Genomic DNA, 12,998 nt, shown 5'->3' with positions numbered 1-12,998 from the left:
GAAAGCTCGTGTGCAGCAACAAAGACTCAACACAGCCAATAAAATAAATGAATTAAATAATAAATAAAAATTTAAAAAAAAATAGGTTTGTCACAGTTGTTTGACAGCATTTGTACATTTCTGAACTATAAACAGAATATGGGTAATACATAACAATCCTATGAAAAATAACTAGAGGAATAAGCACAGTATTACAGGACAAGCATACCTGGTGCAGGAACTTCTTTTTGATGGAAGGAAACCATTCTGAAGGAAGCATGCTATATGTGACTACCTCTTTTTCATTCTGTATTGTACCCTAAGAGAGACTAGGCAAAGAGTTGCTGAAGAGAGGAGCCACTGTGTCCTTGGAACATTGAATGACAGGTTTTTAAAAAGGGTTCACTTATCAGATAATTAACAGCATTCAGTGCCTGAAGCAGAGAAACGGCCAACATGTCATGTGCCATAAGCTAATACTTTAGGACACTGCCCCAGCCAGTTCAACCCTTGACACACTAGAGTGTTAAGGTGAGTTCTTTAGGACTGGAAAACTAAACCGAATGAGGTTAAACAGAAGGTTATAACATTTAACACCTAGAGATTAAAGGCAGCCTAACTTATAATTGCAAATTTGTATTTCTTCCAGTTATACTGTTTGTCATTTTTAAAAAATCTTCAAGTTTTTTAAACCCATGATTAAAATACTTATGATGCTAAATGAATAGTTAAATTATTTTAGAAACAGACCAGTTTAAAATATAACTTTTTAAAATAAATTTGTTTACTTATTTATTTATTGGCTGCATTGGGTCCTCGTTGCTGTGCACAGGCTTTCTCTAGTTGCGGCGAGTGGGGGCTGCTCTTTATTGTGGTGTGCAGGCTTCTCATTGCAGTGGCTTCTCTTGCTGCAGAGCATGGGCTCTAGGCACTTGGCCTTCAGTAGTTGTGGCACATGGGCTCAATAGTTTTGGCTCACGGGCTGCAAAGCACAGGCTCAACAGCTGTGGCACACGGGCTAAAATATAACATTTAAAAAAGTATTTTGATCTTATCTTAGACTTCAGACATTGAAGAAAAGAAAAAAAGGACATATGTCCCTCATATATCATATCCCATGTATCCTTCACTTATCTTCCCCTGATGTTAACATCTTACATAACCACAGTACAATTGTCAGAACGAAGAAATTAACATCGGTACAGTACTGTTAACTAAACTGATGCTCTTACTCAAATTTCACCAGTTTTATACCAATGCCTTTTTCATTCTAAGATCCTATCCGGGATTCCATATTGCATTTAGTCATTTCTTTTTTGACTTCTGCAGTCTGAAATAGTTCATCTTTCCTTGTTTTTCGTGACCGTGGCAACTTTCAGGAGCATTGATTAGTTCATTGGACCAGTTTGGTTCCAATTTGGGTTTTTCTGGTATTTACTCATGATTGGACGGAGGTTCTGCATTTTTGACAAGAATACAACAGTGCATCATGTTCATGATGTTGGTATGTCTTCTTATTGGTGATGTTGGCTGTGATCACTTGGATATTGTAGTTTCTTCCCAGTTTCTCTACTTTAAAGTTACTATCTTTCCCTTGGTGGTTAATAAATATTTGGGGAAAGATACTTTGAGTCTTTGTAAATATCTTGTTTAGCTTTAACCTTTGGCTTACCAATTTTAGCATCCATTGATGTTTCACCTAAAACAAGAATGTGGTGTTTACCAAATGCTGGTTTTTCTATTCCCATCATTCCTTCTACATTTATTTACTAGAATTCTATAAGGACCAGCTATTCCTTTTCTGCCATTTATTTATTTAATCTGTTTATATCAGTGTGGACTCATGGATTCTTTATTCTGTGGGTTATAACCCTGTAGTATCACTATTTATTTTGTTGCTCAAATTGTTCCAGCTCTGGTCATTAGGAACTCCTTCAGGTTGGCTTCTGTGTTCTTTCAACAAACCTCCATCTTTTTTAAGCATTTCTTTACTTTCTGATACTATAAAATGTTTCAAGCTCATCTTGTATTTTCTCTGCCCCAGCACTAGAATCAACCACTTCTCAGTGAGCTCTGGTTCCTTTTATTGGAGAAACCAATATTATTATATTATATTATATTATTTAGAAACCAAAATCTGGGGACTAGGTGTGCTCATTACTACCGGGATGCCATTGTTCCTAGGCCCTGTCAGTGGGCAGAGCTAGGGAATATGTGAATGTATACTAATCCACACGTAGACACATATTTTTGTTTCCCTTACTCTATATTTGTATGGGAAAAACCACGAGATTATCCAGATACTTTGGATTTTGGTTGGACTGGACTGGACACTGCAGGGTTGAGTTTAGCCTTCCTCTTTTCCCTATTTGAAAATTCTTTCTCCAATAGGGAGAAACCTGGTTCTTATTGTCTATAATGTATTTACTTATTGGTGTAGTTTTAGTGTGTGCATAAAGTAGATATAAAGTGGTTTCAAATTATTAAACCATATCCCTATGAGAAACACATTTACTGATGGATCTATGTAAAGCTCCTTTCGCCTCTAGCCTTACAGTATCTAGTCCAGACACTATTTTCCAGGTAGTTAGCTTAGTTCTCTTCTTCCCCACTCTCTTCAGTATGGTTATGATATTCATTTATAATGCAGTTAGGTTTTTTGTTAGTGTTTGTATTCCTCCTACATCCTGGTTGACTTTGTTTATATTTTGGGTATATGAAGGGTACGTGAATGCTGTGGTTCTAGGAGCCAGAATATATTCATTGAGGTATCATTTCCTCTTCATCACTACTGCCCCATTCTCCCCTTCTTTCTAGCTCTTTCCCAGCCATGCCCTGTTAGTAACCCATCTCGTTAATTTCTGGTTTGTTCTTCTTACCTTACTTCTCCACATATGTATTTTCCCTCCTTCTTTCTGATGTAAATGGTAGCATGCTCTAGATACTGTTTTGTACTTTACTTGTTTCACTTAACAGTACTACTAGAATATCTTGAGTTAGCAGTTAGCAAAGTCTAGCCATCCAGTTGTATTATCCATGCAGACACTTCCATAGGGTAGTTAGCAATCTCTGTAAATTCCCACTACTAATGGAGGACAGATGTCCTACATACAGTACATGAATGTAAAAATTCAACTCAAATGTCTGAATTTGTCCTCTAAAGCTTTTTCTTCTGAATAAGCTTCAGGAAAAACATGTAAGGAGGTAGGAAATATTTGCCTTTTATAGGAACGGTGGTTTGTGTCTATGGGTTCTCACATTCTTAGGGGATCAGAGAATTTTTTTAGCAGAAACATATAGTTCAGTTGTCTCCAGTTTACAGAGAGAGGGGGAAAGGCTCTAAATGATAAAAGATCATAAGGTGAAAAGAGAACTAGTTCTCATTATCTCTGTACTCTCAGGTGCTATTTTTAGCATTCCATAAGGCCTTGCCAATTTTTATTTTAATTATAGAAAATTAAACATACAAAAAAGTTAAGGATAAGAGCCTTCCCTCAGATCCTCATCATCCAGTTCCAACAGTTACTAATAACTAGATTTTGTCAGCCTGAGCCATTCATTATAAAGTGTCTCCATCAGCCTAAGTTTTAGCCAGTGATGTCCGTAGCCTAAATCCATCCCTTCACTAGAGGTTGAAGAAGGATGACATTCTCATTCTGAAATTCCCTCTCCATTTAAAAAACATTTCTCTGATTACTTGCTTGTTATCCTGAAATAGTTCAGGAAAGGCAGAATAAATACTTGAGTTTTTCTATCGTTTTTCAGAATAACGAGTTGGTCCCCTGGCAGTGTCCAAGGTTAAATGATGAGATAGGGGTGATGTATGTTTGTTTGCTTGTTTTTCAGCTTACAGATTTTAACATATTTTGCTGTTTTGATACATTAGTCTTTATAACTGATGTTCAGATTGTTTCATCTTTGGGCACTAGCTGTCCCTACAGGTTAGCTTCTGCGTCCTTTTGTTGCAACCCCAGTAGTGTTTCGTAGCTTCCTTCCTTTCAGGGGTAAGACTGTCTGGCTTCTCTTGTACATTTCTGTCTCACACTTATCAAAGGCATTTTTCTTTGGAGCTCTAGTCTTTTAGTGAGAAATGGTATTTATAGACAGTGTAGCACTTAATGCTACTGGATTGTCAATGCTTCTAGGCTTTTTCAGTGGACAGTTACAGATGTTCTTTGAGTTTTGCTATTTGTATGGGTTGACTGTGTTATTTTTTAATTGGTTATATAATTTTTTACTGTTGAATTGAAAGTATAAGTGTTCTTTTTGATAAGTAGGCAACATTTAGCATTTCATGTTTACCTTTACCTAATTTATTGAGTACCTGTTGCATTCTGGGTAGTGTGCTAGGCATTTTCACATGAATATTTTCACAAATTCTTCTGGGACCTTACTCTTAGTTATCTTCTTCTGTACCTTCAGCCTGTCCCTGTAGTATGACTTTTAAGTTGTTTAGCAGTCTTTTTTCATTCTTTGTCACTTCTCTCATTCAAGATATTCACCACTGTTTTCAAGCCCCATAACTCAGCCTGCCATTGACATTCTTCCTGGGAGATGACCTTGTCTCCTCCTCCACTACCTCTTTTGTGCTCCACCCTCCCTCCCCACACTTGTCTCCATCTGCACAGCTATTGTCCAGGCCTGTCCTTAGCACTGGATCCCGTTCTCTCTACTCTGACCATTGCTCTTTCGTGATCCTTTCTCTGTCTTCTGGCTTTAACTTACACCTCAGTGCCACTTCTTCCATTTATAAAGGGCTTACTCTTTCGTTATTTAAAGCTAATCAAAATAAACCAAACCTTTAATGGACGCTTTCTATTCTTTTTACTATTGCCTCTCTTTTTCCTACTTTTTTAGTGAGTTTCTTAAAAAGTAGACCAACCTGCTTGTGTTCTCTTCCAAAGCACTGTAATTTGTCCTGAACGCAGCAAACCATTCTTTCTGCAGTCACTGGTGTCCTTGTAATGAATACCTTTCAGTCCTCATCCTATTGGACTTGCTGTAGCAACCGACACTTTCCCATTCCCTCTATCTTGAGACATTTTTCTTTCAAGGCTTCTAGCATACCACTCTCTCTTGATGTTCTTGGCCTCTACTGCTTCTTAGTTTTCTTCATTTGTTGGTCATCCTTCCATTATTCCTTACAAGGTGTTTTTCTTTAGGGTTCTGTCCAGCCCTCTTTTCACTTGACCTATTCCCTAAGCTAAATATTCCCTCCTTCCATCGCAGTCCTGTCCTCATAGAACCCTCCTTATCCTTTAACACTTGGCTCTGGGTGCCCAGCTAAGTTAAATGCATCTTTCTTCATAGAACTCTAGGAGTGCCTCTATCACATTGCTCTCCTGCTAGACTGTTAGTCTCAACAGGGCAGATATTATATTTTTCTTGCACAGTTTATATCCCTAAAAGTTGCCTGGCTCATAACATGTAGCAAATAAACACTAGCAGAATCAACAGGCAAATGAATGAGTGATGAATAGGAACATATTAAGTGACTCAATCTCTGTGTATTAAAAAGACGTTTATGTATATCTAAGCAAGCTCATGCTCTGGGAAGCAATATTTTAAAATGCAGATATGTGAGAAGGTTGTATATTCTGGGATGCTTTATTCTTGGTAAGTATTTTAGAGATAGTAAAATATAATCCTTAATTTGGGTTTAAGTGGAAAAGCGTAGACTCACATGAATTTCCTTGAGCATGGGTGCCATTATAAGAAATTTTAATCAACACATGCCATTTATTCAGAAAGCACCAGAGATATTTTTGTAGCAAGTTTTTAACTCTTTGTTGTTCATATAACTCAAATAGAATTTTTAAAGATTTTTATTATACTTAACATTCAGCCTACCTATTGTGTTATTTCTCAGTAATCTTAATATTTGAGTTATTTTTTTGGTTTTTTTCTTCTAGCAAAGCTTTTACTTTTTAGACTAAATTTTGCTCCATGAAAATAAGTTAGATAACTTATTTATTCCTTTATCCAAATGGCACTGTAACTGTTGAAGGCACTGTCAGAAAATCAGAGACATTCCTGTTCTCAGGTAGCTTATGCTTTATGAGGGAGAAAACCCATATACAGTATTCCCCCCAAATCCACGGGATTGATTCAGGGACCCCTGGAATACCCAAATCTAGGGGTACTCAGGTCCCTTATATAAAGTGGCATGGTATTTGCATATAATCTCCTGTATACTTTAAACCATCTCTAGATTCCTTATACTACCTCATACAATGTATTGCTATGTAAATAGCTGTAAGTACAACGTATATACTATGTAAATAGTTGTCTGCATGTGGCAAATTCAAGTTTTGCTTTTTGAACTCTGGAAATTTTTTTTTTCCTGAATATTTTCAATCTATGGTTGGTTGAATCCATGGATGTGGAAACCACAGGGCTGACTGTATACAGATACAAAGGGGAAAAGAGTGTGTGATGTTTAGGGAATGGTTGCATTTGACAAGGAGGGCTCAAGGAAAGGAAAATGTAGAGGAAAGGCAGTCGATTGAACTGGCCCTTTTATTTTAGACCCTCCCTCTTGGAGGGAGGGGTCAGGACTAGACGGAAGCATCCCAGACACAGAGGCTTTATGTGAAGGATATTCTCTGGGAACAGCAGGAACCAAGACAGGTAAAGGGGAGCAGTAACATTTTCAGGTAAATTGAAATTCAGTTATGCTCCTTTCTTTCTTAATAAATAGCCCTGTTATGTTTCTACCATTATTAAAAAAAATATCTGTAGTCTCTTACTGTCATGCTTACAGACTCATATCCAAGGGCATACTCAGTGGTAGAACTCTTTATCTCACTTGTGAATAGTGGAATCACATCTTACATGGGGATTATATTCTGAAGTCAGAGTGTAAGGTAAAATGTTGTATAAAGTCAAAATTAGCCTACAGTGGTGGAGATTACCACACTATTGCTCAGTATACCAAGCAACCAGTTTTTCCTTCATATTTGAAACAGATAGATAGATGTTCTTTAGTTGGTTTCTGGTTTAAGTGCTAGGTTTGTATATAGGGGCCCTCTGATAGAACTATAAGGAGAAATTGAATTAGTGATACGCTTGTCTTATGGGTCTCTGAGACCGCCCCTAGGTTCTGTGATCTAGAAGTACTTACAAAACTCATAAAAGCTGCTGTACTCACAATTATGGTTTGTTGCAATGAAAGGATATATAATAAAATCAGCAAAGAGAAGAGATGCACTCAGTGGAGTTAAGGAGAAACCAGGCACAAGCTTTCGGTTGTCTCCTCCCTGTGAGTCACATGGACATTGCTTACTCCTCTCAGCAGTGATGTGTGACAACATGTGCAAAGTGTTGCCAAGCAAGGAAGTTCACCCAGGCCTTCATGTCGGGGATTTTTATTAGGGGTCAGTCACATAGGCATGGGGCGCCCATGGGGCTTAGAGATTATCTCCCAGGGGCAAGTCATGGGCCAGGTCAGAAAACCTTTGGAATGTGCAGGGTTTGGGCAGCCCAGGTCTAATGGGTTAATCCTTTACTGCACAACCTTAAACACTTAGAAACATTTAAGTTCATTAAGAGTATTATCCATTATGTTATTCAATAACCATTTATAATACTGGTTTTAATACAAATTATTTAGTATTCTCTATGTGGTTAGCCAATCTTTAGTAAAAGATAAAGGTATAATATTAAATTGTAGTTTTTATAAATTATTTTCCAATCTTGAAGACAATTTTTTAAAGTACCGATTTTGTTTCTGGGGGCTCTGTTTGTTTTAATGATCTGATGCGTTGGGCTTAGAAATGTATCTAACCATTTGAAATCTGTGACTAGAAAATTCATCTTTCCAGTGATTCCATTGTCTAAAGGGATTTTCTATTTCAGGAATTCCTTGAGTGATACTGTCAGACTGGTCAGTGGCATACAGCATCCTGGATCTGCAGGGGGTGTTTATGAGACAACCCAGCACTTCAATGACATCAAAGAGCACCTCCACATAGTCAAGCGGGACATAGATAATTTAGTGCAGCGAAATATGGTAAGTTCTTTTTTCTTCTAGTTTATGATTATCACAGTCTTCTTTTGGAACTGAAGAACACATATTCTACTGAATATATTTTAACTTTTAAATTAGTGCCAATGCTCATTTTTAATATTCAAAGTAGAATTATTCCATATGATCCAAATGTCTACATGTTCCACATCATGCTTCCATAGCCTATTGAATAGTTTTTTAAAAAAATAAAAGTTCTTTTTAAAAAAACATGGCTCTTGTTTTCAGTTAAGTTTTTCCATAACTTATTTACTGGCTTTGAAAACCCTTATAAAATTCACAAATGTTTATAACATTTGCCTCTTCCTCTTCCAGTTTTTTAAATATGGCTTAATTGTTTTCTTATTATTGCCCATTTTATCTCGCATCCAAAGCATTGTCATCTACTGCCTTAGTTCTGTTTGGAGTTATTTCCCCCCAACTTTAGCCTGTGTTACAATGGCCAAGTTGATACTGTGGGTAATATATACATAGTGAAGAACTTTGTCCCATAGATGTGAGCATATTGAGAACAACGAATCTTAGAAGCCAAACTCTCTGGATACCTTGATGAAATCTTTGTCCGTGGTATTTAATTACTTGCTTATAATAGAAGGAATACTCATGAAAATAGGAAAAGAAACATTTTCCATAATACTAATTAGTGATGTTGAATGTTAGGAGATTGTGGTGGGTGAGAGCTGAGAAAAGGCCATTCTCTCTGTCAGGTAATTCATCGGTAGGGCAACTATGTAATTGTCTGAACCAGAATACTTTTGAGAGTGAGATGCTGCTGTTAATAATTACTCTAGGGACTTCGCTGGTGGCACAGTGGTTAAGAATCCGCCTGCCAGTGCAGGGGACACGGGTTCAATCCCTGGTCCAGGAAGATCCCACATGCGGAGGAGCAAGTAAGCCCTTGCGCCACAGCTCCTGAGCCTGTGCTCCGCAAGAGAAGCCACGGCAGTGAGAAGCCTGAGCACCACAACAAAGAGTGGCCCCCCACTCACTGCAACTAGGGAAAGCCCATGCACAGCAACAAAGACCCAACATAGTTAATAAATAAATAAATTTATTTAAAAAATAATAATTACTCTAGTACATAGTACAGCAAGTATAAACTGGGACTATCCAGGGAATTGGTGATCTCTGACCTTCAAGGACACTACAGTCACTGTCACTGTGATGAAGGTAGGAGCCAGACAGCAGTGAGTTAGTGACCAGACAGTGAAAGAATGGAGCCCTTCCCATGTCACCTGCTCTTTCAAAGAGTTTGCTGGTGAAAGTTAAGGGGGTGGAAGATACTTATGGGATGAATAAATGAAAATACTTGAGTTTATACAGTAAACTATGAGTTTCTTAAAGATTTCACATTTACTTTCTTTTCTGAAATACTGATTTGACTAATTATAATGGAAAGTTCTTTGCCTTATAGCCATCAAATGAAAGACCAAAATGCCCGGAACTGCCACCATTTCCATCGTGTTTATCTACGGTGCACTTCGTTATATTTGTAGCGGTACAAACGGTGTTATTCATTGGTTATATCATGTATAGGTAAGTCTCTAAAATTTGACCCAACATTTTTCTATATTTGTTTAATTTGAAATATTCAATAAAGTTATCCATGTCCATAATAGAACTTTCAGTACCTGTAAAATTAGGTTCATACAAAGTAAATATTATGTCTAGTCTATTTCATTTCACATGGGAGTGCACGTGTAGGACATATGTTCATCTTTATGTATTTCATACTTCAAAAGGCATTTTTAATTTTAAGCAATACTGTTTAATTCCAACGTAAAGGGTATAGAATTTCTTTCAGTTTGTTTTTCTCTTTTTCCTTAGGACTCAGCAAGAAGCAGCTGCCAAAAAATTCTTTTGACCACCACTGTCATATGTGTACATCATGTATGTATGTATAAAGTGTCTCTTTGAAGGAATTTAAGTTTTTAAATTGCTTCGTAGTCTAAATTATTAAATTTTGTATAAATGTTCAGACATTGACTGGAGTAAGAATAAACCTTAAAGACAACCACATGTAAATTTGTGCATAGTACATAAATCTATGTAAATTTCAGTGAACTTCTGGCCAGTAGAACACAGCCACTGACAGAATATTGATAAATCAGAGGGTAAATAACAGAAAGGGTGCTCCCAAGTACATGAAAGTTACCCCTAAGTCTCTGATGTTGGAGATTTCTATTTTTAGCATAAACACCCTTGCTTTCTTGCCCCCCCCAAAATATGAGGTCTAAATGAGAGCTATCCATCACGTTTATTTTGTAGCCAAATCTTTTTTTGGAGGCCAGAATTTCCTACTCTGAGACTCAGTCCTGCAGTCCTTGAAGCTAATACAGCTCCCTTTGAAATCAAAGAATATTTTGTCTGAGAGGGTTAGGATCTGGATAATAGGCTTCAGGATGTTTATTGAAGTATTTTTTTCCCTTCTGATTATCAATGATATGTTTCACTTTTAAAGGAAATTTAGGGGGGAGATTTAAGAGCTGCTCTTTGCCTGAGAAACCATTTAGGTGACAGCATTCCTCTGACAATGGCTTTTATGGGTATTTTGCCTGGTGATGTGTTCATTTCACGATCGCTCATATTCTTGAAGGTCTGAGTTCCAGCAGTGTGAGTTCAATATTATGAAAATTACTCTGCATTTGCATCTCTAAATTCAACTCAGATTGCATGTCCTGAGGATATTTTAAGGTCACAAAACCTACTACTGCATTTTGACTTACATCATTCCATGCAATCTGGTGTTTGTGACGTTGCATGTTTGTGGAAATCAAGAAGGCAGTAGTAGGGGCAGTGTTAAAGTTTTTGAAGCCAAAATTTGAAAAATAGCGTTGCTACTTCTGATTCCTTTCCTTTAATGCCAGAGCTAAGGATATTGTAAAGCACTTGTTAGTAAGCTTAACTTCAAAATGTCAGGCTAGAAGGGATTGTTGCAGTCTGTACACAGTTCTAGGTATTATAGAAATAATCTGTAAATGACATTTTTGTTGTCACAACTGATGTAGACTTCAAAATACTTTTACTCTACTCTTCTAGCTATCTGAGATGATACCTTTCATTTGTCACAGAATCGAAAACAGTACCGTTTTGTAAATAGTACTATTTAATTCTTCACAGCCTTCATAAATTTGCTCTCAGTTATCATGTACAGCTTGGACTAACTGCCTAAAATCCATACAGAGACTCTGAAGAACTGCACTGCAGCAGTACCAAACTAGGACTGCACATGCGAACAGTCCTAGCCTTTGTCCTGGAACTCTGAACAGGAATGGTCTAACCATCACTCGCACCTACGACCACTTCACCATAGAACTGCTTTGCTAGTATTTTTCCTTCTAGTGTTAACACTTTGAAATTCATATTTCAGAGACATCATCATCCCAGAATTTACTTTTATTCCATGAAAAAAAATTAATACCTTCAGAAGACTGGTTCAGTTGTAGACTATGAAATCCTCTTGAGATAAAAAGGCTGCAAAATATCCAGTATTAGAAAATCCATGGTCACGTGTGCCTGAACTAAAGGAATGTTAGATTTATGCAGTGTATGTTTTCCAGGCTAAAATTCAAGAGGAATCATTCTGATCATTCCTAATACAAGTGAAGACAAAAGAGAGTGAGCATGAACGTTGTTTCTTGCTTACTAATTTAATTTGCTAAAAATCACTCAGTAAATGGGTTCATACAACTTATCATATTATTGGAAATTTGGTTTGTTTTCCTCAAAATTGACTTTAGCTCATTTCTGTAGAAAATGTTTGCTCTAGGAAAAAAATCAATCACTGCCAGGATTCTTTCATTTCTGTACTATTTTATATAATTGAATTTAACTTCTCTCACACCAGCAAGTATTTTACAGGTGCCTTGGATTAAAACAAAATTGATCTTACAATTTTAGTGTAAGTCTTTGTGCTTATGCCACTTTAAAAAAGAAATGCAATTATATTCAATATAATGGTTAATACTCTTATTTAATGTATCTGTGTTCTGATTGTTTGAATGTTTTATTCAGCTTGAAACTCTACTATGAGGCCACAATATTTTGTTGTGTATTAAAGGGATAATAGTGTTTCTCAAAGTGTAGTCTGTGGTCCATCTGGATCCTGGAGTGCTTGTTAAGAATACAGATTCCAGGGCTCCATTCCAAACCACCTGAAGCAAAACTCGGGGGGGGTGGGGGTGGGAGGGGAATTCAGAGTATCAGTTTATAGCAGGCGCCTCAGGTGATTCTGAGCACAGTACTGTTTGAGAACCACTAAGATGGGGGGTGAAAAAAATAGGTCTCTTGATACCTTAAAGCTGAGCTGAGAGCTAATATAACATTTTCATTGTCAATGACATTAGCAAATGTGCACTGATTCTCTTATACTTAAAATGTATTACTTAATGTTCTTTTTACTAAAACTCTGTTTATTAGCAACTACAAACTTAACCCAGATTGCTGCCTGTAGCTCTTGGTACTTTGGTTGATGGCTCTCAGATGTACAAAATCATCTTCAGATCATGGGCAAGCCATGAAAATCCCCATCTTCAAGTCAGCCTGCTAAAGCTTTTTGCTTTCCTGATTGTGATTTTTGTGACATTTTATCTCAGACAATTGTACTTTTTGATAACTTGGGGAAAACAAAAATTACTTGAATAAAGGATTGCCTGACCCGCTGCATTGCAGAGATACAATCTTTGTAAAGAACATAAATGACGGTTGTGAATATTAAGGTGTGATTATCTTTTCCTGTCCATGTGCTTATGGCAGGGAGATAGTGAACAAATGATTATATTGGGGATTTTTTAATGTATAAGATCTCATGTAAAATCACCACTTGCAACTTTTTAGATCTGTGTGTTGCCTGTTTAATATATTTCTTTTAAAGTTTAAAAGGGTTTTCTATCCACTGTTAATTTCAATTGGATAACATTTTGTTGTGTTTTTTTCTGAATGTTAATTTGATGCTAGCTGGTATTCAAGAAATGACATTGACCTTATTCAAATA

General features: G+C 36.8%; 1 protein-coding gene across 3 annotated transcripts in view; it reads left to right on the top strand.

Moving 5' to 3' along the window:
- Positions 1-12,998, top strand: part of LMAN1 (lectin, mannose binding 1) — a 29,092-nt gene extending 16,094 nt beyond the window's left edge. For 2 of the 3 annotated variants that reach the window (XM_057699882.1, XM_057699884.1), the window contains exons 11-13: positions 7,837-7,990; positions 9,420-9,541; positions 9,833-10,023. In XM_057699882.1, the coding sequence (XP_057555865.1) occupies positions 7,837-7,990; positions 9,420-9,541; positions 9,833-9,869 (313 nt within the window). In that variant the 3' untranslated portion in view covers positions 9,870-10,023. Of the gene's footprint in view, positions 1-7,836; positions 7,991-9,419; positions 9,542-9,832; positions 10,024-11,188 lie in introns of those variants that run through there. The other variant, XM_057699883.1, reaches the window with a different exon arrangement.

This window comes from Hippopotamus amphibius, chromosome 11, assembly GCF_030028045.1.
Source record: "Hippopotamus amphibius kiboko isolate mHipAmp2 chromosome 11, mHipAmp2.hap2, whole genome shotgun sequence".
In the NCBI taxonomy this organism is placed as follows: domain Eukaryota; kingdom Metazoa; phylum Chordata; class Mammalia; order Artiodactyla; family Hippopotamidae; genus Hippopotamus; species Hippopotamus amphibius.
Note: the sequence above shows the minus strand (reverse complement) of the source record. Positions and strands in the feature narration are given on the sequence as shown.